Source organism: Bombus terrestris, chromosome 14 (genome assembly GCF_910591885.1).
Source record: "Bombus terrestris chromosome 14, iyBomTerr1.2, whole genome shotgun sequence".
Classification (NCBI taxonomy): Eukaryota; Metazoa; Arthropoda; class Insecta; order Hymenoptera; family Apidae; genus Bombus; species Bombus terrestris.
In genome coordinates this window covers 5,687,100-5,713,376 of record NC_063282.1, presented here as the reverse complement: position 1 = coordinate 5,713,376, position 26,277 = coordinate 5,687,100, and the positions used below count along the sequence as shown (strand labels likewise).

The 26,277-nt window shown below is 36.4% G+C and overlaps 6 protein-coding genes across 20 annotated transcripts in view; 2 read left to right on the top strand and 4 right to left on the bottom strand.

Moving 5' to 3' along the window:
* Positions 1-3,700, bottom strand: part of LOC100646318 — a 193,163-nt gene extending 189,463 nt beyond the window's left edge. For 2 of the 3 annotated variants that reach the window (XM_020866375.2, XM_048411916.1), the window contains exons 1-2: positions 3,532-3,699; positions 2,021-2,127 (exon numbers count right to left, since the gene is read on the bottom strand). In XM_020866375.2, the coding sequence (XP_020722034.1) occupies positions 2,021-2,059 (39 nt within the window). In that variant the 5' untranslated portion in view covers positions 2,060-2,127; positions 3,532-3,699. Of the gene's footprint in view, positions 1-2,020; positions 2,128-3,531 lie in introns of all 3 variants that reach the window. The other variant, XM_048411914.1, reaches the window with a different exon arrangement.
* Positions 3,701-3,915: 215 nt separating this feature from the next.
* On the top strand, positions 3,916-5,479 carry LOC100642347 (transcription factor MafG). Its single transcript, XM_003400856.4, has 2 exons — positions 3,916-4,267; positions 4,614-5,479. Exons 1-2 carry the CDS (start codon positions 4,241-4,243, stop codon positions 4,977-4,979), a joined length of 393 nt encoding a protein of 130 aa, XP_003400904.1. The 5' UTR covers positions 3,916-4,240; the 3' UTR covers positions 4,980-5,479.
* LOC100651101 (tRNA (cytosine(38)-C(5))-methyltransferase) lies at positions 5,309-6,984 on the bottom strand. Its single transcript, XM_048411918.1, has 3 exons — positions 6,910-6,984; positions 6,592-6,837; positions 5,309-6,442 (listed from the first exon to the last, which is right to left on the bottom strand). The coding sequence occupies exons 2-3, from the start codon at positions 6,644-6,646 to the stop codon at positions 5,433-5,435; spliced, it is 1,065 nt and encodes a 354-aa protein (XP_048267875.1). The 5' UTR covers positions 6,647-6,837; positions 6,910-6,984; the 3' UTR covers positions 5,309-5,432.
* A 287-nt stretch (positions 6,985-7,271) lies between these two features.
* On the top strand, positions 7,272-11,675 carry LOC100647396 (protein CLEC16A homolog). 2 transcript variants are annotated; one of them, XM_003400815.4, is made up of 14 exons: positions 7,272-7,413; positions 7,474-7,602; positions 7,687-7,820; positions 7,904-8,052; positions 8,299-8,528; positions 8,599-8,791; positions 8,858-9,508; positions 9,583-9,703; positions 9,780-9,934; positions 10,004-10,165; positions 10,271-10,409; positions 10,494-10,797; positions 10,867-10,997; positions 11,076-11,675. In XM_003400815.4, exons 1-14 carry the CDS (start codon positions 7,340-7,342, stop codon positions 11,525-11,527), a joined length of 3,024 nt encoding a protein of 1,007 aa, XP_003400863.2. In that variant the 5' UTR covers positions 7,272-7,339; the 3' UTR covers positions 11,528-11,675. The 2 variants fall into 2 exon arrangements, with proteins under 2 accessions (XP_003400863.2, XP_012171612.2); XM_012316222.3 differs by having other exon boundaries at positions 7,904-8,061.
* Positions 11,676-11,812: 137 nt separating this feature from the next.
* Positions 11,813-15,921, bottom strand: LOC100646438 (hepatocyte growth factor-regulated tyrosine kinase substrate). 2 transcript variants are annotated; one of them, XM_012316223.3, is made up of 11 exons: positions 15,627-15,921; positions 15,469-15,553; positions 15,141-15,216; positions 14,871-15,059; positions 14,514-14,788; positions 14,361-14,436; positions 14,106-14,285; positions 13,713-14,047; positions 13,322-13,635; positions 12,983-13,257; positions 11,813-12,851 (listed from the first exon to the last, which is right to left on the bottom strand). In XM_012316223.3, the coding sequence occupies exons 1-11, from the start codon at positions 15,661-15,663 to the stop codon at positions 12,240-12,242; spliced, it is 2,454 nt and encodes an 817-aa protein (XP_012171613.2). In that variant the 5' UTR covers positions 15,664-15,921; the 3' UTR covers positions 11,813-12,239. The 2 variants fall into 2 exon arrangements, with proteins under 2 accessions (XP_012171613.2, XP_048267874.1); XM_048411917.1 differs by having other exon boundaries at positions 11,813-12,815.
* A 466-nt stretch (positions 15,922-16,387) lies between these two features.
* The window catches only part of LOC100651895 (mucin-5AC), a 34,097-nt gene continuing 24,207 nt past the window's right edge, over positions 16,388-26,277 (bottom strand). For 10 of the 11 annotated variants that reach the window (XM_048411909.1, XM_048411899.1, XM_048411902.1 and 7 more), the window contains 2 exons: positions 17,408-26,274; positions 16,388-17,323 (listed from right to left, as the gene is read on the bottom strand). In XM_048411909.1, the coding sequence (XP_048267866.1) occupies positions 17,033-17,323; positions 17,408-26,274 (9,158 nt within the window). In that variant the 3' untranslated portion in view covers positions 16,388-17,032. The remainder of the gene's footprint in view (positions 17,324-17,407; positions 26,275-26,277) is intronic. The other variant, XM_048411901.1, reaches the window with a different exon arrangement.

The window sequence follows — 26,277 nt, the reverse complement described above, 5'->3', positions numbered from 1 at the left end:
AAAATCTTACGTAAGTATCCCTTTTTAAGTTTTCAAGGCGTAGTGGCTCACGGAAGTATTTGAATATCTAGCACACAAAGCTTTATATTGTATGTGTTACGTAAAATATATTGAAATTTCATTAGCGTTTCAATGAGACACGACTGTTGTTTAATTAATTGTTACGTTAGTAATAAATCAGCTGTCTGTTAGTAATAATCGTATATGCTTCATTTGATTCGTTATATTAGGTTGCCCGAAAAGTGTCTTTCTTTTACAGACCCGTCTTTTACAACGATGCATCTTTATACAAACATGAAACCTAATCTGTCAAACGTTGTGATCTTTATCTTGATATAACAAATGGATCATACGCAATAATATAAAACGAAAAATGTTGTGCATCCATTATTTCCTTATAAAAAGAAAGAAACTTTTCGGACGGCCTAATAGGATAATTACAAAATATTTGAAATTCGAAGAAAAACAGAGATGATAAAAATAAAATGATAAAACTTGGGTTTTCTTCGATGTTGCAAAATAACAGATAGGGCATTTTAATCCCATTTTAATTTTACGGTCGTTTTGGATACTGATGAATCTTACTCTATTGCGACAAGCGTATAATCTACACTATTCTAATTGATGGTAGTTTTTAGAGGATCGAAAATAGAATTCATGAAAATTTTATAGAAAAGCAAAAGATTATGAGGCCTGCGAGAAACTGATAGCTGAGGAAGGATATCATGATACAGAGTCAAATCGAATATGATTGTAAAGGATTAACGGCGACAGCGTACCACGCAGATCAAGATACTGTGCGGAATATCTGGTATATGCTAATGAACTTCGACCAGCGACGAATAAGCTGTTTAATGCTACACCATAACCTCACGGATTAATAGCATTAATTTAGATAGTAATCGAACAGTCGTTTCTGTTATCTATTTATTATCTCGTGTGGACAGAATTATTCATTGTACCGATGACCAACCAACTCTATATGGAAATTAGAAGGCTTGTTTTACAAACTGTGTGGATTTTTAACGGCTATAGTGAATCGATGGCACAACAGTAAGTCAAATTGCAAGGTAAAGCTCTGAGAATAACGTTCCCGTTTAAACAAACTGCAATGTTATGAAAGACGTTTGATACTAAGTCGAAACTACATCCATCAATTTATACCAACGAGACTTACGGTTATGTCAACAGTACTGAATAGAAATCGATGTACCGTGCCAATTAAATTTAGAAACGCATGACGATCAAAGCCCGCAAATCCGAGAGGATTTCTATACACCCACCAGACTAGTATTAGTCAAACTGTTGACTCATCGGCGCATCAAATACATCACTCCTTGTTCACGAATGCAACACAAAATTTCCCGATAATATTCCCAATATCTGAAAGCAATATTCCAGAATTTTTCGAATTATTCGTTTACCTTCTATTATAAGAATCACAAATGCTTTTGAACAATAAGATGATAAATCTTTGTAAAAATAAAATTCCTTTCCAGAGTATATCTTCCCTTTTTACTCAATCTGATGTTCCCTAGTTTATATCTTATGCCATCCTTCATTAACCTCTCGAGACACGAATTTCTTTGTCCATTACGCTGGCATCTTTCCCAAATCCTATCAAGAAAATTATACATACCTCTGCCCTGTTCGCGATAACGAAGCATTTATGAGCCGCGAGTCAATCACTGCAGTTGCAAATGATTTCGGGAACGAAGCGAAATGCCTTGACATTGGATCAGCCGCAATGCGACAAGTCGTTGAATCATAAGAAAGCCTAAACTGGTCTACATTTGTGGAGAACGTAAAAGGTATTCACCTAACACGAATAACGATCAATTTAAGAACGTGACTGATTCAAGAATTTTCCGATTTATATTAATTAAAGTAGAACATGACGTTATTAAGGGGTATAATAAGCCTTGCAATTGCGCTTATCATAAAATCTATAAATCTATAGATATATTTCTTTAGCGACAGCTCATCTGTATTTTCACATGATAAATATTTTCTTTCTTACCGCCCATCCTTCGTAGCGTCGCCCTCCTCGTCCTATCATCTTCCTCCAGTCCTGTCATTTTCTCAGCTATTGAATTACTGCTAGAAGATAATAGCCATTCTCCGGATCTGGAACAGAAAAACAAGTTAGTAAGCATTACTGCAGCACTGACACCCTCTCTTCCTTGAATAATAAAAAATTTTTATTAAAAATGTAATGTATGCTCCATGAAAATATTCTATTTTGCACACGTGTTCGTTGTATTTATTATATTTTCTATTCTATTGTATTATTTAGTAATTAATGTACTGTAGTAATTTTAGTATTATTTATCAATTAATGAATTTAATAAAAAATTACTTAGTAATTAATAAATACATATAGAACCCTCTGAAAACGTGAGAAATCATTTTCAAATGAATCTTAACCTAAGTATTCGTAATTTTGTTTTATTAAATTTTTAACCTATACTGCTCGATAAAAACAGTCACGATAGACGTATATATGTATGTGAAATACATTATAAAACATACAAACACATGCATAAATTGCATAGGATCTTGATTCAATAGCTTAAAATAGACTCCTATAGTATGAAACACTAATTGCATTAATCATTTGCATCAAGCTAAATTAATCTATCACTCTGTTCTTTATACACGTTCGATAACTGACCTTTCCATTCCAATTCTCCCTATTCGTTTTATAAATACACATCATTACGTTCACATTTGCAAAACTGCCGATCTTTCGTTTATTTTTCATTATACAGTAACGAGGGCTGTATATTCGTTTATGTTTGTTTAATGAAAACTTACTTTATTTGTTATCCTAACCAGCATGCAAGAATTCATGGATGGCGCCAATAATACGACACTGGGTACTTCATTCACCATAGATTGAATCGCTATTTTTACTTCCTTACGTGACACATTTATGTGTTTAAGAAGAACACTGTATATATCTCACTTTTCATTAATATTGTATTAATTGAGTAATGATAGATAAATACCGAAGAAAATAAAAAAAATTAATGTCGTATTAAAAGAATATATTCGAAGAACGCGTTGTTAGAACGCCACCTACAGTATTGAAAAACCGGAAGTACTACGTGAACATTTATGTTTAATTTAATAGTTACAAGTATCTACTACACATAAAATAAAATTCAACGAGACAAATCAACATAGAAATAATTTCAATAATCGATACAAATTCCAATGAAACTATGCATTCTTTATACAAAATTTAATCTATGTTCCAATCTTAAAACAAGGATTATGATTTTATAGATAAAATTTTATTAATAAAAAGATAATTAGACTATGTATTTTTATGCAAATTCATATTTTTGAGAATACAAATTTAAAAAATGTAAAAAATTGTTTATCTATCAAATATTCTTGAAAACTCTATACTTTGGATATTTTATATACTTTTTCACGTTATATGAAATCTACGCATAAAACTCTGCGGTTTAGTTAATAACAATTAAAAAATTCAGGTTACCTTTGTAAAAGAAACGGACTTACCGAGAATACCCTTTTTCCTCATCTTAATGAAGACGAGCATTTTTTCATCTGGGACTGGGCGAGAAAACCAGAAGAACATAGAAAATTACAAATTTTCTTCATCATTGTGATATATAATATCACAATGACTAAACGCAACAGAGTTCTTAAAAGAACGTAAAAACTAGATTGGGGTTAGGTTTCAACGGTGAAGATTTGGCCTTAGCAGCGATCTTCGCCACTCGTAAATCCGTTTCAACAAAATGTATTTAAATTCTATATATGTAGGAAACTCTATTCATGTAACAACTATGGAGAAAATATATAATTTGGTAACCCTCTATTGAGAATTAAGTCAACTAAAGTGAAAGCATATCCTATTTAGTGTCATGATGCGCCATCTACAGAGTTTAAAAGATAGACATAATATTTAATTCTTTCGAAATCAAATATCGTTCTCAAACTTTTTATGATATAGAGAATATAGAGATCTATATTCTTTTTCAATAAAATGTTGACGTGCTTGTTAGTAATCTATAAAAGATCTTTCCTGAACAAAGTTCATGTTTTTAGAAAGATACCTACCATCAATTAAATGGTGAACTGACCAGCATCAGATTCTACGATGACTAAGCAAATTTTTCTTCAAAGCGTGAAAGCTAGAGTAAAATCAAAACTTTGGTGGTTTCTCGACGCTGAAACTTGAAAGAATCAGTTGAGAAATATATCCATGGATGGAAAACGATCTATAAAGATGGTACGTTGCCTCTCTGTATAATGCACGACCTCCTTTAATCAGTGCATCATATGTTTTTAAAGTCCATTAATATGACGTAGAAGAAAGCAGATTGTCAATTATAATTCTCTCGAAAAGATAATTACAGCTAATTTTTCAATACGTAAATAAACGCCTTTTCATGATTATTCATAAGAAAACAGGACAAAATATGTCATTTCTAAATAACTTATGATGTTATGAAATATCTAAGAAAATATTTGTTTTTATATTTACATGTTATGTAATTCTACATAACATATAGTAAATATGTATCTATTTATCATAAAATGAAATTGATGAAAAATTATGATCAATTTTTGTGTAGGATCCACTATCACCTGGTCCTTGTTTAGACATTAGTGACGATGAACTAGTGACTATATCAGTTAGAGATTTAAACAGGCAGCTGAAATTGCGTGGATTATCAAGAGAAGAAATAGTTCGTATGAAACAACGTAGACGCACATTGAAAAACAGAGGATATGCAGCCAGTTGTCGTATCAAACGAATTGAACAAAAAGATGAGTTAGAATCAGAAAAGACACAGGAATATCGTGATATGGAAGCTATGCAGGAGGACAATAATCATATGAGAGAAGAAATTGAATCTTGGCATTCTAAATATCAAGCACTAAAAAAATTTGCAATAGAAAAAAAAATTCACATCCCACCTGAACTAGAAACTATATAAAATATTTTAAACATACTAGAGTTTTCTATTAAACATAAAAGCAATAACATTACTGGGTATTGAACGATTTTATACCAAAATTACACAATGCAAAAAACTGAATTACTAGCACTTCTAAGTATGTATTAAGAATTAAGAGGAATGTGAGCTTCATATTAATCAAAAGCAATGATTGCAATGATACTTGGTTAACAATGATTATACTACTATGAATAATTGTAAATGATTAAAGTACAAAAATTATGTAAATGCTAACATTTGTAACCACTTAGCACTTAGATGGTCATGAATGATCTGTATTTATGTCAAAAACTAAATATGTTATTATAGAAACTTCATTTACCTATTATACTTATTTCTTTGTATTTTTTCTGTTAAAAATTTGTAACTTCGTTTTGGAATATAAAACATTTTTTTTATTAAAAATATATATAAACTATATTTCTGTGAATGTCATGTAATTTTTTTCTCAGTATATAATAAAAATATTAATCTACTAACTACATATACATTAATTGAATTTCCTAAAAGTCTGTATCTTTGCTTACATGTTATATGTTCTGGAAATTTAAATTCTTCAGGAAAACACATTAATCTAGACACTTCTCTAGGTGTAAAATATCGTAACATTAATTTTTGTAAAACTTCTGATGCTTCTAATGATTGCTTGCCATACTTATTTGCTTCTAAAAATATCTGTTGGATTGTTTCTTCTGTATATGGAGAATATACAGAACCTGTTCCTTCTGCATAATGACTATAAGCTTTTGTAAAACAACAAGAACCATCACTTTGAGATGTTCTTATATCAAACAACCAAGCTCTCTTTTGTAACAACTTTCTAGGAATTAAATACTGTGACTTATCAACATTTTCTAAAATATTTTCTAATTTGTAGCAATTCTTATCTGTTTTAGCACCTTCTAATAATAAATTATGTTTACTTCCTGGTAAGGCCTTTAAAACAGCTTCTGGTAGATTAAAATTTAATATACAGTGATCAAAGCAAAATTCAGAATCCTTCCTTTTAGCCAATAAATAATATCTGTATCTGGTATTTGGAATACCAAATTGGCAAGGACTTAGAATTAGTTCCTTATAATTGAATCCAGACATATTCATACATTTTAATACTGCATTTCTCATTTCAGAATTTTCAAATCCTTTTACATTTTCAAGCAATATATACTTTAATGTTCTCAATTGTGGAATCAATGAAAGAACATGAAGTAACGAAGATGATCTATTATCCGATATATCTCTCTGAAGTCCAACTCTTGTGTAAGGTTGACATGGAGGACTCATTAATATAGTATCTATATTTAAGTCATTTATCAGTTTTGCAGAAAGTGACTGAATATTACAATTCATAAGCAATACATTTGGAAAATTATATCTGTATATACTGTTTGCAACAGTATTTATATCAACTGCCGCAACAACATCTCCATTAATACCACTTTCTGAAAATAAAATTTTTTGTAGTAATTATATATCTTATTTAAGACATAATATCTTTTTTATAATAAACAACTTGATAGAAAGTAAAGGTTAAATTTTGTTAAACAATATAACCAACAAATAGCAGTATAATAGCAGTATAATAGGTTACCTTGAAGAGCATAATGCATTCCACCAATACCACTATATAATTCCAAAACTCTCATTATTGTGAATCATGCAGGCTTATTTTAATATTTACAGATGATTCAATATCAATATATATTTTTCTCTTTGTCAACACACTTTATTGTGAAATCATGTTGAAATCTTTTTACTTTATCATAACCTTCGTTCGTTTATATTCATATAATTTATACAAAACTTAATGAAATGTTAAAAAGATTCTATTTTTTTCCTTATATAACAAACACGTTCTTTTAGTATTTAACAAAATTATAAATAATAATAACAAACGACACTAACTAACCTAACGTATAGTTCCATTGACTATTCAGTAATGGAGGGTAGTCTTCGTTTTGCGTCGTGTAAAATTGAACGTACGTGACTGACATTATTTCGATAATTTGTTTGTTGTGCAATTGGAAAGATGTACAATAATGTGAATGCATTTTATATGGAAATATAATAATTGATAATTAGATGAAGAATTAAAATGCATAATGGAAAAATAACTCTAACCTGAACAATGTGTTAAATTTTATTGCTATTTCGACAATCTTTTTAACGTTTATGAAGATTTAATTTATATTTAAATAAGCCTTACACGATTATAATTTTAATTACATAAACAAATGTCGGTGATAATACTTTAATCAAACAAAAAAGTGACAAAAAGAAACAAAAGGAATATGAATTTAATGCAAGACACCACCCAAATGCAGTTGTATTACTAAAAAATGTTTCGAAGTCGGAGCTGGTTTGGAGGCGGGCTTTGGAAGCCCAAAAATCCTCATTCTTTAGAGCATCTTAAGTATGTATATATATATTTAAATTTGTACTTTGTCTAAATTTTATTCGTTGTTATATATAGGTACTTGTATCATGTGCTATCAAAAAATCAAACTGTGTCAGAAAATAATAGGGGTTTGTTAGTAGAAACTCTTCGTTCTATAGCTGAAATTTTAATATGGGGTGACCAAAATGATAGCAGTGTATTTGAGTAAGCATTAGTAAAGTAGATGCTATTTAACTTTTTTTTTCTTTTCATGTATAATAAACAATAACTATCTATATTCCTTACTAGTTTCTTTTTGGAAAAGAATATGCTTTCATTTTTCCTACGTATAATGAAACAAAAATGCGGAAGCTATGTATGTGTTCAGTTATTGCAGACCTTAAATATATTATTTGAAAATATACGTAATGAGACATCTTTATGTAAGTTTATTATCAAGACTATATATTATAATTTTAATTGATCTCTCTTCTAGCAAAGTTCCAATTCAAATATTTATTTCCAGATTATTTACTTAGTAATAATCATGTGAACAGTATAATAGTGCACAAATTTGACTTTAGCGATGAGGAAGTGATGGCATATTACATCAGCTTTTTAAAGACTTTAAGCTTGAAGTTAAATGCACATACCATTCACTTCTTTTATAATGAGGTAAACGAGGTACACGTGATAATCCTCTGTGTTTATTATTTCACTTTTGCTAATCTCATGCTCATTAATTTTAATAGTAGCTGCCTTTAATATATTTTTTTTAAATTTAATTATACATATAATTTAATCTATTCATGATGTGCTTTTTACTATGGTCATTATTTCATCTTCATTGTCATCATCATTATTTAAATTCTGCACTTAGCACATAAAAGAGGATGTGTTTTAATTTGATTTTTTTATCAGCACACCAATGATTTTCCATTGTATACGGAGGCAATTAAATTTTTTAATCACTCCGAAGGAATGGTTCGTATAGCAGTGCGAACTTTAACTTTAAATGTATATCGAGTAGAAGATGCCTCCATGCTAGCATTTATAAGAGATCGCACTGCTGCACCCTATTTCAGCAATCTTGTATGGTTTATTGGTAATCACATTATAGAGCTTGACACTTGTGTTAGAAATGATGCTGAGTAAGTCATTTTCAAATATAATTTAAATTATCATATTCAGAGGATGTTTCATAATATATGTGTGTTTCAGTCATCAAAGTCAAAACAGATTATCAGATTTAGTAGCAGAACACTTAGATCATTTACATTATTTAAATGACATTCTTTGTTTAAATATATCTGATTTAAATAAAGTTTTATCAGAACACTTGCTTCATAAGTTATTAGTTCCACTATATGTTTACTCACTTATGAGACACAAAAATCTTCTGTGCCAAAATCAGGTATGTTTCCAATTAATAAGTATATAATAACTTGATATAGTAGTAATTTGTATTTGTGATTAATAGGAAGACAGAAAACACGTGAGCATTGTTGTAGCCTTATTTTTACTTTCTCAAGTATTTCTAATAGTTTCTCATGGTCCTCTTGTACATACACTAGCAGCAGTAATGCTGCTGTCAGATTTAAAAACAATACAAACAGGTGCAAGTAAAGTACTTGAAATGTATGGTGATATTTCATTGGATAAGCCAATTGCTTTTTCACCACCGAGAGAAAGTTTAGAGAAGTCTTTAGAAAATTTAAGTGAATCCTTGACAGTGTCAGATGAACTTTGTGAGGAAGAAAGTAATTTGAAAGAAGAAAAGGATAACGTGGAAAATGGAAGTGAAGATGTTTCAGAAACAAATCATGCTAGTACATCATTTGATACTGCTTCAACAGGAGGTGTATCAGTACTTATAAGTCCACAACAACTAGACATAAATATTCCAGCTGAAGATTTGGAAGAAATCAAACATTTAAATGTTACTGATGAAGAAAAGGAGCAAAGACTAGCATTAGAAACTCCTTTAACACCTCAAACTCAAAAAAATGTAACTGAATCATTATCAAATAAGCCATTCTTAGAAACTATTTTAAATTCCTTATTTTGCACAGAAAACGATTATGCCGCTCTATTCGCGTTGTGTTTACTTTATGCTTTAGCTAATAATCAGGTAAGAAAACTATTTTCAAATTATTGTATGTAATAAAATTCTAAACTGTTGTTCTAATAAAATTCATTTTCAAGGGCATAGATCGTAAAACTTTGGATCCAATTTTATGCAATTCACGAAATTCAACTACAAGTTTATATAATGAAATTTTAATAGATAGACTGATTCATATCATAACATTAAGTTGTCAAACAAGTGAGTCATTTTCCAGAATATCTTCTTTAATTTCCAAAATAATAATCTACGTTTTTACGAACAATATTTTTGTCAGATGCTAGAGTGAGACTTGTTACTTTGGAATTGACAATTAAATTGTTAATACAATTAGTAATGTCAGAAGGACAAAGTATGTTAAAAGATTCACATTTGGCAGCAATTGAAGCAGCCAAAGAACAAAGCACATCGCTATTAAAAAATTTTTATAAGGTGTGTTATATTTGTCTCCTCTCTTTTTAAATATTACAAATTGTAAAAAAATTAGTTTTCTATTTTCAGAGCGAAGACATATTCTTAGATATGTTTGAAGATGAATATAGCGAAATCCAGAAACGACCTTTGAATGTTGAATGGTTAATGATGGACAGTAATGTTCTATTACCGCCAACGGGAACTCCAATGACGGGTATCGAATTTACTAAAAGACTACCATGTGGAGATGTAAATATTTTTTGGAGATAAAGTCTTTTATTTGATAATACATATTGTTAACCTAATGCAAATTGTTAAACCTATTAATAAGAAACAAAAATAATGTTTGCATAGGTTGAAAGAGCACGACGCGCCATACGAGTATTCTTTTTAATAAGAGATCTATCACTGACCCTTAATATGGAAGTAGAAACACAGTTGCCACTAACAAATCCGATCAACTGTATTCAAGTTGACAACGTTCTTGATTTAAGTAAAAGTCATTTCGTTTTAGCAAATTCTAAATTAAATATTCAGGAATTTATAAATACTAAATCCTGATTATTTTTTTATATAGATAATAGCGATTTAATCGCATGTACAGTTGTGTGGAAAGATGGCCAGAAAATTCGTCGTTTTTTAGTTATCGACATTGTGCAATTAATTCTTGTTGAACCTGATACTAGTAAACTAGGTTGGGGAGTGGCAAAATTGGTAGGGTTTCTACAAGATATCGAAGTTGCAGGTGACAAAGATGATTCTAGATGTCTACACTTGACAATCTATAAACCTTTAAGCAGTAGTACTGGCAATCGTGTTCCATTGTTATCAACAAAATTCATTTTCGATGATCATATAAGATGTATGGCCGCGAAACAAAGGTAAACTTGTATGATGTAATTAATATCTATTATCAGAACGTGATTCAGTAAATTTGCTTTTAATTAAAGGCTAACAAAAGGGAGAATAAAAGCACGTCAGAAGAAAATGAATCAAATTGCAAGACTACTCGACATTCCTACAAGTATACCTCACGCCACGACACCACCAAATTATGCATTACGTGGTTTTCGACATGAACGTAAAATATATTGCAATACTAAATTAGTTTGATGAGACTTAAAAGAATTATAAGAATTAAATAACATCTTAATTTCAGGATTAGTAGGACGTGCTCAGAGACCAAAAGAACATCTGCCGCGTCCAATGTTCACCGTAAATAAAGTTCCTGGATTCGCAGCACAAATGCGTAGAGAAAATGCTGCTAGACCTACCCCCGGTCTTTCGTCGTCGACTCCGAAACGCGGTGATACTGTGTCAAATGAAAAAAGTCACGAAAATGGATTGCGATCTCGAGATAATTCACCGAAGATGCCAAGACCACGAAGCGAAGAAATTCCTTTAGAAGATATGCGAATTCGAAAAGCATCCTTAACTTCTAATGGATTGAATATATCACACATATGTCAAGAAAAGAAAGACAGTCAAATTTCTACTTGTTCAGCTAATGGCGAGCCATCAACTGTGATCAGGAAACATTCGGAAGAGACATCGTTCACCTGTCCGCAAGAAGTGAAACCACGTAGAAAGGGTCAAGTGGAGACAATATGATTGCGAAAACAAATTTCTAAAAAAATATAGGTCACACGAAAATTTTTTCAGAAATATTAGCAAAGAAAAGAGAAAAAATAAGAATGTAAATGCAATATTGATCAAAGATAAAAGATGTTTGATTGATATAATAAAGGATTTTACTATATGTAACATTTTTTTAAATCTCGTGATTCGTAATATTTTCTTTTCGATTTTCACAAGGAAAAAATATTTTAAAATTAAACTTGTAAAAAAATAAGATCATATACAATATATCCAGCAAAAGGTCAGGTATAGATGAAATTAGTTTTCTTCACTTTTATGCTATGTAACATATAAATATTTTGTACATACATTACATTTAGATACATATACATGAAATGTATGCCTTTGCTACTTAGGTATTATAACCTTTTATCAGATATATATTTAAAAATTATGCAAAGAAAGACATATTTGATTTGTGTATATATTGTTGAGAATTTCTATAACTTAAAATAAATACCAATAATGATATAACCATTTCTTCCTAATATACTGTAAAATATCATTATTCACTGATAAATTGCAAAGTTTAAATCAGTATTTTTAGAATTATCGATAATAGTTTAAAAAATTTATGTTTTTGCCAATTCAATAAACAGCGTAAAAATTTTATCATCATATTAAATTGAAACAGTCAATGTCAATTTAAGATCAAAATTGGTATGCAAAATTACACGTAATTTTTTCAATCAAAGGAAATTAGTTCTGCTGTTTCTGGTTTCGCATCTGTTTTCACTTGTGTGGGTTCATTTGATGCAGTTGGTAGAGAATTTGATGGTTGGTACTGTAATTGTTGTCCTTGAGATACCGGAGCCTGGGCCATACCTTGCATTGTCGGTACACTAGCTCCTTGAGGACCTTGCATCGGCGGATTCGATGTTAACATCGTTGCAATCGTAGTTCCAGGAGATACTTGGATAGTTCCTGTTCCTTGGGATGAAATAGGTGTATTTGAAACATGAGACTGCATCGAGGGTCCTTGAGGACCTGACATCGTAGACGGTTGCTGAGGTCCCATTTGTGGTGGCAAACCAACAACTTGTCCAGTGGGGACATGAGCTCCAGGTCCTATTTGTGCAGGTGAAGGACCCATATGACTCTGTGGTACCTGAGGTATACCCATCTGAGTTGGTGGTCCCGATTGTGTGATTTGTGGAGCACCCTGTTGCGGTGGCAAATGCACCGGTGTCGGCTGCGTTTGCGTTATATGACTTGGTGGAGGACCTTGCGGTGGCGGTCCCATCTGATGTCCACCTGCCTGCTGAAGTTGCGGTATGGGATTTGTAATTTGAGACATCTTCAAAAGAAATGTAGAAAATAATGAAATAAAATATATGATTCAAAATGTTTTGAACTATTTAAGGAACTCAATAGAAGTACCGAAAAAAGAATTATATACGTTTAAATATAATTTGAAGTTGTACTAACCATTCCTGGGCCAGAAACAGAAATTCGGCCCATTGCTTCATGCCCCTGAACAGCATCGGTTGGCTGTTGGTCTTGATTAGCTATTGGCCCCATTACATGAGGTGGCATATTGTAACTTTGCATAGGATATTGTTTCATAGTAGGTTGTCCATACATAAATCCCTGATTTGTTGGTGACATAGGGTTGTAGTTAGTTCCTGGTGTTTCATACTGGACGTGCCGAACAGGTGAACCTTGAGATGGTCCAATAAAACCAGAGACAGCTTGATAGCCACCTAAAATATATTTAATAAAATAAAAATCATTTTACGATTTTGTGCGTTATTTATTTAAACTGACCCATTATATACTGTTGCTTTTGTTGTTCTTGTCTCATTTGCATTTCTCTTTCTTGTTCCTGGATTTTTTGTAAAGCAAGTTGACGTTGGTATTGTAAATATTCTTGTTTTTTCTTCCTCATAATCGCCAATTTTTGAGCCATCAACATTTGTCTTTGCCTCTCAGCTTCTTCTGCTTGTCTTCGTAATTTTTCTCTATGTTCTTCCCGCAAAGCGTCCAAGGCAGCTCTAGCATCTTTCATTTGTGTTAATTTATCTTGAAGACCTTCGTAGTATACTCTACTATCGTCTTGTTCTTGAATATATCTCAATAATCTGAAAGAATTCGTTTATTGTATTATAGAATTTTATATCATATTATGTACATAAAAAAAAAAATGTTTAAAACAAACCTTGAATGCATAGCAGTAATATTTAAAAACAAAGTTTGTACAGAACTATCATTAGCAATTGATCTGCCTCTTGACGAATTGCTTTTCATTCTATTAACAAAAATTTCAACTTGAGATCGTAAAGCATTAACAAATTCTTCCATTTGAGTATCAACTTCTCCGTTTTGTTGTTTAACAATTATAACTTTTTGTGGCATTGGGCTGCTTATATTAGGAGCAGAAGGACTGGTAACATCTGTTCTAGAACTATGTTCTTCTAATGCACTTTGTCTTAGTTCCCAACGTTTGCGATTCAAGTACTTTGCAAGCTCAGGATCAACCTCTGTCTCTTCTTGCTGAAAAATTGAAATCATAGTACTTTTCTATTAAAGTTTTGTGCTATTTAAAACTAACAGGTGATGGTGGTGGAGAAGATGCTCTTGCAACGCGTGTGCTGGGTGGGTTTACTTTTGTTGTACGACTTCCCCGTTTTTTTTCTTTTTCTTGATGTTCTGCTTCACTCTGACTTAAGGCTATGGCAAGATTAAGTTCTTCTTCTTCTTGTAGCTCTGCTGCTGTTTTCCTGGGAGGTACCTATTAATATGGGATATTATATGTTACGATATATGTATATTTTCTAATTTCTAACTTTTTTATATAGTTATATACTTGTTGTTGTTGAGCTAAAGAGCTGTTGAGATATTCAGCTGGCAAATCTCCCTCTTTAATTTGAGCAGTCGATGGTCTGTGGAAATAAATGAATGAATTAAAAATATAGATAAAATAATAAAAGTGTAACATAAAAATAAATTTAATACATACTTATTAACTTTTTCATAGCATGCTTCGCACACTCTAACTTCCTTTTCAATTCCAAATTTAGGCAGTGTGGATACTTTACTCGAACATTGACTACAAAATACTTGACCACATGCTCTGCAGTGATGTTTTCTTTGTACCATACTAAATGATACCCGACAACGATGACACACATCTCCATCTGCCCATGCTGGGGCAGTGTCAGCAATAAACATAGCATCACTTTCTTTTAAAGTGGGAAATTTATATCCTTCAGCTTTCATAATATTAAGTGTATCCTAATATGCACATGTTCCATTAATATTAACATTTTATATTATTTAAAATAAAGCATAATTAAAACACATTTATTAAACATACTTGCACTGCTCTATATTTAGGACTATTTCGAAAGGCATGTGCCCAGGCTTGAATCAATTCTAAAGCTTTAAGTTTAACATTATCATAAGTCGTTGTCTTTACTAATTCTTTAAGTTGTTCCATGAATTGCTTAGTACCAATTTCATCATGTATAAGCGTACCACAATTTTTGACACAAGATTCTAAAACCTATACAGGGAATAAGATTTTTAGAATGCAACTGATAATTCCAAGATATTTACTCAGACAGTTAGTCTTATTTTTCCTCACCAATAGAGCATATAAAGCTACATGTGGATTTATATTTGTTGTTCTCTTTTTGATGGCTGCAAGTACTGCTTTAGGTCTGCACACATAAAAAAATTAAAACTTGATTTCATTATTAACCTATACTTAAACGGCACAATGCTATTTCTGTCATTATGATACAATATGGAACAATAAATAAGAAAAAGTTAAAACAGTTTTTTACTTTTACAAAATATGAAAAATATGTGAAAAATAACTGCATATACACAGTAAATTGAGAATGTCATTGTTTCATCATGGTTAAGAAATAGTAAGGTTAACTTTGGACTAAATAATAATATTCGCTTACTGCACATCCCCTTGACGTATTAAATCACATATTTGAAGTACTGCTACCCAGTCAGGTTCAAGTTGATAAGGATTTGTTGCTTTATCTATAAAAAAAATTCAAAATATAATTCGGCAGTCGGACATCTTGTTCATCTGATATAAGCGACAAAAACGTACCTAATAATTTGTCAAAATTAAGCGAACTGCGAAACATTTTGCTCTGTTAAGAGTGATTTTTATTTGCAATTTTTCTTAGACGCTTAGATCTTCCTGAATACTTTTGTATAGATAACAATTAACTCAATTTAACAACCACCTACTCATCGACGGCTCTGCTGTTCGACTGGCTGTAATATAGTAAAGTATGAGTATATGACTTATATGAGTTACAGTAACGTCATACGTACGCACACACAAAGTAAATTACAATCGGCCAGTGCAATCGAATGGTGCGAGACAATTGACTTAACTTTTTAAATGATTTATTTTCAGCAATGTTCTAGAAAAACAAATATCGCTATAAGTTATTTTTTAACTGAGTTTTAACCTTCTTTCTCAACCAGGAAATATGATGGGATAGATATGAGAGATCTGTAAAATTTTGCACTTCTTTATTTTATGTGAAAATTCATTATTTATTATTCATCATTATTATTCATTAATAACAATTTTCAGAAGAATCTAACACAAACACACACAATACTTGTACTCATTCAATGGCTACATTAGGGATATTTTACGTCTAAATAAACGTGTTAAACGCAATGCTCCTTTTTTTTACAAAGGGTACCTTAACGATACTCGATATCTCATCGCAATTGAAAGAAGAAATTAAACGCAATGAATGATGTTTCATATAAAGGAAGCAGTGATTAGAATAATTAACACGTAATTATATACAAAATTATCTCCCCAAGCTTATTGTTTTTTGTACTGTATTCAGAACATGGTCCTGAGGTTGTAAATATACTTTCTCAGTGAAAAGTTTGAGCACTATTGAATTCATCGGATAAATTTATTAAACGCCAAACATTCTATATTTTATATTTCACCGTACTTAAAATTCTAATCTTTAATTATTATATTTACCTTTGGATATTAATTTTATTATCGTCAATTTTGATTTATTACGGTTACATTAACCTAAAATTATATAAATCGCGGCACCTAGTCGCAAGTAAATGTTCGACTCTATAAATAAATATTATAAATTACTGAATACAGTCGAATATTGCATATAAATCCCTCAACCAAAACCCCCAACACTCGCGAAGGTTTTCCAATGATTTTACGATCTCGCTGCGGAAAATCATAGGAAAATACCTATTATATTTTCGAACAATAGTTAAGAATTACTTTTTGCACATGAATCGATATAGAGTTATTAATTACGGCAAGATGACTGTTGAAGATCTGAATGTTTTTTTATGAGATCTTCCGCAGCCATGTTGCAAAGGTAATTTACTCATATTCTAATAAGTAAAAGTTACGACTTTTAAATAGATATAATAGAAAATAAGAGCAGAAATTGTCCTGAGAGTTTACGTTGTCCATTCGAACCACTAATAGCTTTTTATGAAAATTTAGACAAACAGACTTCGGGCAGACAGATTAGACTCTTCTATTGGAATCTGCCATCTCTCCTCCCAATTCTCTTTATCTTTATCCTTAAATATCGTGCACAATGGTAATCGTGTTGCACGCTCGCATCTCCTCGAAACTGACGAGTATAAGAAGTTCTCTGGACATTTATACAAATAACCTTCAAGATTGCCCCTGGAATTCTGTTTGCAATTATAGAACGCGCTACTGCAGCCTTGTTTGTAAGGATAGTGTCCCGCTCCTGGACATAGTACCTCGCTCGATGCTTTGATCTGAAATCAAATAGATATTTAACAGAAAATACTCAGATATGCTTTAAAAAAGGTACAAGTAAAAATCTAAAATCAAGTACTTACAGGAGACATAGAACTCTCCTCTAATTTTCTGTAAAATCGTGCAGAAGCTTTAGTACCCTTGCAATGTTGGTCGGTTTTGTCTTCAGGCAAACATTGTAACTTTTGATCATCGAAGATCAATCCTTCTGGGCAACTCAATACCAGTACTTTGATGTCCACATTGTTTTCCATAGTACATTGATAAAATAGGTTGCAATATTTCGGATGTCTCCGGAAACCAGATGGGCATATTAGTACTATCTGCTCATCGGTTAAATTTCCAATTGGACAAGGCGTTGGGATAGAAGCTTCAGTAGTCGACCCCGTGGTGAATCCTGTAGTTGATGTTGCAGTTTCGGCAGTCCTAGTCGTTGATTCTGTAGTAGACGATACGGTAGTAGTAAACATCGCGCAATCTCTTGGAGGATGCACTGACTCGGGCTGATTGCATCTACCGATGTTAGGATCAAATATGGTTCCAGTTGCGCAGATGAAATATTTCACGTCGAAGCCGTTTCCATTGTCAATGCACTGATAGAATTTGTCACACAGTGTTGGGTCCGGATAGAAACCTGGCTTATCACAAACTGTGGCGTTATTAGGCTCCTTCGTAGTTTCCTCAGAGGTAATTTCCGTACCCGATTCAGACGTGGGCTCAGTAGATGCTTTAGTCGTAGTTTCGGTAGTACCTTTAGAAGTAGATTCTGTACTCGATTCAGATGCAGCTGTGCTAGTTCCCGTCGGTGCTGTAGGTGAAGTAGTCGAATCGGTTATTGTTGGCTGAGTAGATGGTACAGTCGCAGTCACTGAAGAACCTTCAGAAGTAGATTCTGTACTCGATTCAGATGCAGCTGTGCTAGTTCCTGTCGGAGCTATAGATGAAGTAGTGGAATCGGTTATAGTTGACTGAGTAGCTGCTTCAGTAGTAGTACCTGTAGTACTTTCAGAAGTAGACTCAGTACTTGATTCAGATACAGCCGTGCTAGATTCCGTCGGTGCCGCAGGTGCAGTATTCGATTCCGTTATTGTTGCAGTAGATTCAGTGCTTGCACTACTTGATGTTTGTACCGCATTTGTAGTTGAATCTAACAAAGGCATCATGCAATTTCTTGGAGGATACACAGATTCGGGATAATTGCACGTGTCGATGCTAGGATCCCATATGGTTCCGGGTGCGCAGTCGAAATGATACACGTTGAAGCCTCTTCCATTGTCAACGCAACGATAGAATTTGTCACACCATGTAGGGTCCGGATAGAAACCAGGCCTATCACAAACTGTGAGGTTCTTAGGCTTCTCCGTAGTTGTCCCAGAAGTAGTTTCCGTACTCGAATCAGACGTGGGCTGAGTAGATGCTATAGTCGCAGGAGCTGTAGTACCTTCAGAAGTAGACTTCGTACTTGATTCAGATGCAGTCGTGCTAGATCCCGGCGGTTCTGCAGTAGTCGATTGTGTTGTCGTTGCAGTAGATCCAGTGCTTGCATTACTTGACGTTTGTTCCGTAGTAGTAGATGAACCTGACGGAGACATCTTGCAATTTCTTGGAGGATACACGGACTCGGGATGATTGCAAGTGTCGATGCTAGGGTCCCATATGGTTCCGGGTGCGCAGTCGAAATGATACACGTTGAAGCCTCTTCCATTGTCAACGCAACGATAGAATTTGTCACACCATGTCGGGTCCGGATAGAAACCAGGCCTATCACAAACTGTAGGGTTATTAGGCTTCTTCGTAGTTGCCCCAGAGGTACTTTCTGTATGCGATTCAGACGTGGGCTCCGTAGATGCTACAGTCGCTGTTGTACCTTCAGAAGTAGATACTGTACTCGATACAAATGCAGCTGTGCTATTTCCCGTCGGTGCTGTAGATGAAATAGTCGAATCGGTTATAGTTGACTGAGTAGATGCTTCGGTAGCAGTTACTGTAGTACCTTCAGAAGTAGGCTCAGTACTTGATTCAGATGTAGCTGTGTTAGATTCCGTCGGTGCTGTAGGTGCAGTAGTCGAATCGGTTATTGTTGACACAGTAGATGCTACAGTTGCAGTCACTGTAGTACCTTCAGAAGTAGATACTGTACTCGATTCAGATGCAGCTGTGTTAGTTTCTGTCGGTGCTATAGATGAAGTAGTGGAATCGGTTATAGTTGACTGAGTAGATGCTTCAGTAGTAGTTACTGTAGTACCATCAGACGTAGGCTCAGTACTTGATTCAGATGCAGCTGTGTTAGATTCCGTCGGTTCTGTAGGTGCAGTAGTCGAATCTGTTATAGTTGCAGTTGATTCAGTACCTGCACTACTTGTCGTTTGATCCGTAGTAGTAGATGAACTTGACGGACGCATCGTGCAATTTCTTGGGGGATACACGGACTCGGGATGATTGCACGTGTCGATGCTAGGATCCCATATGGTTCCGGGTGCGCAGTCGAAATGATACACGTTGAAGCCTCTTCCATTGTCAACGCAACGATAGAATTTGTCACACCATGTCGGGTCCGGATAGAATCCAGGCCTATCACAAACTGTGGGGTTCTTAGGCTTCTCCGTAGTTGTCCCAGAAGTAGTTTCCGTACTCGAATCAGACGTGGGCTGAGTAGATGCTATAGACGCAGGCGCTGTAGTACCTTCAGAAGTAGATTTCGTACTTGATTCAGATGCAGTCGTGCTAGATCCCGGCGGTTCTGCAGTAGTCGATTCTGTTATTGTTGCAGTAGATCCAGTACTTGCACTACTTGGCGCTTGATCCGTAGTAGTAGATGAACCTGACGGAGACATCTTGCAATTTCTTGGAGGATACACGGACTCGGGATGATTGCAAGTGTCGATGCTAGGGTCCCATATGGTTCCGGGTGCGCAGTCGAAATGATACACGTTGAAGCCTCTTCCATTGTCAACGCAACGATAGAATTTGTCACACCATGTCGGGTCCGGATAGAATCCAGGCCTATCACAAACTGTGGGGTTCTTAGGTTTCTCCGTAGTTGTCCCAGAAGTAGTTTCCGTACTCGAATCAGACGTGGGCTGAGTAGATGCTATAGACGCAGGCGCTGTAGTACCTTCAGAAGTAGATTTCGTACTTGATTCAGATGCAGTCGTGCTAGATCCCGGCGGTTCTGCAGTAGTCGATTCTGTTATTGTTGCAGTAGATCCAGTACTTGCACTACTTGGCGCTTGATCCGTAGTAGTAGATGAACCTGACGGAGACATCTTGCAATTTCTTGGAGGATACACGGACTCGGGATGATTGCAAGTGTCGATGCTAGGGTCCCATATGGTTCCGGGTGCGCAGTCGAAATGATACACGTTGAAGCCTCTTCCATTGTCAACGCAACGATAGAATTTGTCACACCATGTCGGGTCCGGATAGAAACCAGGCCTATCACAAACTGTAGAGTTATTAGGCTTCTTCGTAGTTGCCCCAGAGGTACTTTCTGTATGCGATTCAGACGTGGGCTCCGTAGATGCTACAGTCGCTGTTGTACCTTCAGAAGTAGATACTGTACTCGATACAAATGCAGCTGTGCTATTTCCCGTCGGTGCTGTAGATAAAATAGTCGAATCGGTTATAGTTGACTGAGTAGATGCTTCGGTAGTAGTTACTGTAGTACCTTCAGAAGTAGGCTCAGTACTTGATTCAGATGTAGCAGTGTTAGATTCCGTCGGTGCTGTAGGTGCAGTAGTCGAATCGGTTATTGTTGACTCAGTAGATGCTACAGTTGCAGTCACTGTAGTACCTTCAGAAGTAGATACTGTACTCGATTCAGATGCAGCTGTGTTAGTTTCTGTCGGTGCTATAGAAGAAGTAGTGGAATCGGTTATAGTTGACTGAGTAGATGCTTCAGTAGTAGTTACTGTAGTACCATCAGACGTAGGCTCAGTACTTGATTCAGATGCAGCTGTGTTAGATTCCGTCGGTTCTGTAGGTGCAGTAGTCGAATCTGTTATAGTTGCAGTTGATTCAGTACCTGCACTACTTGTCGTTTGATCCGTAGTAGTAGATGAACTTGACGGACGCATCGTGCAATTTCTTGGAGGATACACGGACTCGGGATGATTGCACGTGTCGATGCTAGGATCCCATATGGTTCCGGGTGCGCAGTCGAAATGATACACGTTGAAGCCTCTTCCATTGTCAACGCAACGATAGAATTTGTCACACCATGTCGGGTCCGGATAGAATCCAGGCCTATCACAAACTGTGGGGTTCTTAGGCTTCTCCGTAGTTGTCCCAGAAGTAGTTTCCGTACTCGAATCAGACGTGGGCTGAGTAGATGTTATAGTCGCAGGCGCTGTAGTACCTTCAGAAGTAGATTTCGTACTTGATACAGATGCAGTCGTGCTAGATCCCGGCGGTTCTGCAGTAGTCGATTGTGTTGTCGTGGCAGTAGATCCAGTGCTTGCATTACTTGACGATTGTTCCGTCGTAGTAGATGAACCTGACGGAGACATCTTGCAATTTCTTGGAGGATACACGGACTCGGGATGATTGCAAGTGTCGATGCTAGGGTCCCATATGGTTCCGGGTGCGCAGTCGAAATGATACACGTTGAAGCCTCTTCCATTGTCAACGCAACGATAGAATTTGTCACACCATGTCGGGTCCGGATAGAATCCAGGCATATCACAAACTGTAGGGTTCTTAGGCTTCTTCGTAGTTGTCCCAGAAGTAGTTTCCGTACTCGAATCAGACGTGGGCTGAGTAGATGTTATAGTCGCAGGCGCTGTAGTACCTTCAGAAGTAGACTTCGTACTTGATTCAGATGCAGTCGTGCTAGATCCCGGCGGTTCTGCAGTAGTCGATTGTGTTGTCGTTGCAGTAGATCCAGTGCTTGCATTACTTGACGTTTGTTCCGTAGTAGTAGATGAACCTGACGGAGACATCTTGCAATTTCTTGGAGGATACACGGACTCGGGATGATTGCAAGTGTCGATGCTAGGGTCCCATATGGTTCCGGGTGCGCAGTCGAAATGATACACGTTGAAGCCTCTTCCATTGTCAACGCAACGATAGAATTTGTCACACCATGTCGGGTCCGGATAGAAACCAGGCCTATCACAAACTGTAGGGTTATTAGGCTTCTTCGTAGTTGTCCCAGAGGTACTTTCTGTATGCGATTCAGACGTGGGCTCCGTAGATGCTACAGTCGCTGTTGTACCTTCAGAAGTAGATACTGTACTCGATACAAATGCAGCTGTGCTATTTCCCGTCGGTGCTGTAGATGAAATAGTCGAATCGGTTATAGTTGACTGAGTAGATGCTTCGGTAGCAGTTACTGTAGTACCTTCAGAAGTAGGCTCAGTACTTGATTCAGATGTAGCTGTGTTAGATTCCGTCGGTGCTGTAGGTGCAGTAGTCGAATCGGTTATTGTTGACTCAGTAGATGCTACAGTTGCAGTCACTGTAGTACCTTCAGAAGTAGATACTGTACTCGATTCAGATGCAGCTGTGTTAGTTTCTGTCGGTGCTATAGATGAAGTAGTGGAATCGGTTATAGTTGACTGAGTAGATGCTTCAGTAGTAGTTACTGTAGTACCATCAGACGTAGGCTCAGTACTTGATTCAGATGCAGCTGTGTTAGATTCCGTCGGTTCTGTAGGTGCAGTAGTCGAATCTGTTATAGTTGCAGTTGATTCAGTACCTGCACTACTTGTCGTTTGATCCGTAGTAGTAGATGAACTTGACGGAGACATCGTGCAATTTCTTGGAGGATACACGGACTCGGGATGATTGCACGTGTCGATGCTAGGATCCCATATGGTTCCGGGTGCGCAGTCGAAATGATACACGTTGAAGCCTCTTCCATTGTCAACGCAACGATAGAATTTGTCACACCATGTCGGGTCCGGATAGAATCCAGGCCTATCACAAACTGTGGGGTTCTTAGGCTTCTCCGTAGTTGTCCCAGAAGTAGTTTCCGTACTCGAATCAGACGTGGGCTGAGTAGATGCTATAGACGCAGGCGCTGTAGTACCTTCAGAAGTAGATTTCGTACTTGATTCAGATGCAGTCGTGCTAGATCCCGGCGGTTCTGCAGTAGTCGATTGTGTTATTGTTGCAGTAGATCCAGTACTTGCACTACTTGGCGCTTGATCCGTAGTAGTAGATGAACCTGACGGAGACATCTTGCAATTTCTTGGAGGATACACGGACTCGGGATGATTGCAAGTGTCGATGCTAGGGTCCCATATGGTTCCGGGTGCGCAGTCGAAATGATACACGTTGAAACCTCTTCCATTGTCAACGCAACGATAGAATTTGTCACACCATGTCGGGTCCGGATAGAATCCAGGCCTATCACAAATTGTAGGGTTATTAGGCTTCTTCGTAGTTGCCCCAGAGGTACTTTCTGTATGCGATTCAGACGTGGGCTCCGTAGATGCTACAGTCGCTGTTGTACCTTCAGAAGTAGATACTGTACTCGATACAAATGCAGCTGTGCTATTTCCCGTCGGTGCTGTAGATGAAATAGTCGAATCGGTTATAGTTGACTGAGTAGATGCTTCGGTAGTAGTTACTGTAGTACCTTCAGAAGTAGGCTCAGTACTTGATTCAGATGTAGCTGAATTAGATTCCGTCGGTGCTGTAGGTGCAGTAGTCGAATCGGTTATTGTTGACTCAGTAGATGCTACAGTTGCAGTCACTGTAGTACCTTCAGAAGTAGATACTGTACTCGATTCAGATGCAGCTGTGTTAGTTTCTGTCGGTGCTATAGATGAAGTAGTGGAATCGGTTATAGTTGACTGAGTAGATGCTTCAGTAGTAGTTACTGTAGTACCATCAGACGTAGGCTCAGTACTTGATTCAGATGCAGCTGTGTTAGATTCCGTCGGTTCTGTAGGTGCAGTAGTCGAATCTGTTATAGTTGCAGTTGATTCAGTACCTGCACTACTTGTCGTAGTAGTAGATGAACTTGACGGACGCATCGTGCAATTTCTTGGAGGATACGCGGACTCGGGATGATTGCACGTGTCGATGCTAGGATCCCATATGGTTCCGGGTGCGCAGTCGAAATGATACACGTTGAAACCGTTTCCATTGTCAACGCATCGATAGAATTTGTCACACCATGTTGGGTCCGGATAGAATCCGGGCCTATCACAAACTGTAGGGTTATTAGGCTTCTTCGTAGTTGTCCCAGAAGTAGTTTCGGTACTCGAATCAGACGTGGGCTGAGTAGATGCTATAGACGCAGGCGCTGTAGTACCTTCAGAAGTAGATTTCGTACTTGATTCAGATGCAGTCGTGCTAGATCCCGGCGGTTCTGCAGTAGTCGATTCTGTTATTGTTGCAGTAGATCCAGTACTTGCACTACTTGGCGCTTGATCCGTAGTAGTAGATGAACCTGACGGAGCCATCGTGCAATTTCTTGGAGGATACACGGACTCGGGATGATTGCAAGTGTCGATGCTAGGGTCCCATATGGTTCCGGGTGCGCAGTCGAAATGATACACGTTGAAACCGTTTCCATTGTCAACGCATCGATAGAATTTGTCACACCATGTTGGGTCCGGATAGAATCCGGGCCTATCACAAACTGTAGGGTTATTAGGCTTCTTCGTAGTTGTCCCAGAAGTAGTTTCCGTACTCGAATCAGACGTGGGCTGAGTAGATGCTATCGACGCAGGCGCTGTAGTACCCTCAGAAGTAGACTTCGTACTTGATACAGATGCAGTCGTGCTAGATCCCGGCGGTTCTGCAGTAGTCGATTGTGTTGTCGTTGCAGTAGATCCAGTACTTGCACTACTTGGCGCTTGTTCCGTAGTAGTAGATGAACCGGACGGAGGCATCGTGCAATTTCTTGGAGGATACACGGACTCGGGATGATTGCACGTGTCGATGCTAGGATCCCATATGGTTCCGGGTGCGCAGTCGAAATGATACACGTTGAAACCGTTTTCATTGTCAACGCATCGATAGAATTTGTCACACCATGTTGGGTCCGGATAGAATCCGGGCCTATCACAAACTGTAGGGTTATTAGGCTTCTTCGTAGTTGCCCCAGAGGTACTTTCTGTATGCGATTCAGACGTGGGTTCAGTAGATGCTACAGTCGCTGTTGTACCTTCAGAAGTAGATACTGTACTCGATACAAATGCAGCTGTGTTAGTTTCTGTCGGTGCTACAGATGAAGCAGTCGAATCGGTTATATTTGACTGAGTGGATGATTCAGTAGTAGTTACTGTAGTACCTCCAGATGTTGGTTCAGTACTTGACTCAGATGCAGCTGTGTTAGATTCCGTCGGTGCTGTAGGTGCAGTAGTCGAATTTGTCATAGTTGCAGTTGATTCAGTACCTGCACTACTTGTCGTTTGATCCGTAGTAGTAGATGAACTTGACGGACGCATCGTGCAATTTCTTGGAGGATACACGGACTCGGGATGATTGCACGTGTCGATGCTAGGATCCCATATGGTTCCGGGTGCGCAGTCGAAATGATACACGTTGAAGCCTCTTCCATTGTCAACGCAACGATAGAATTTGTCACACCATGTAGGGTCCGGATAGAAACCTGGCTTATCACAAACTGTGGCGTTCTTAGGCCTCTCCGTAGTTATTCCAGAAGTAGTTTCTGTACTCGAATCAGACGTGGGCTGAGTAGATGCTATAGTCGCAGACGCTGTAGTACCTTCAGAAGTAGACTTCGTACTTGATTCAGATGCAGCCGTGCTAGTTTCCGTCGATGCTGTATATGAACAACTGGGAACGAGATAATCGTGATTACAGCTCTGAATTGCTGAATCCCAAGCAGTTCCTGTTCCGCACTGGAACTCGTATTTGATAAACGTGGAACCACTGCCGACACAGCGATAGAATTTTCGACAATCTGCGGGGTCTGGGAAGAACCCATCATGTGTGCAATTTCCTGGCGTATTTGTAGAACCAGAAGTTCCTG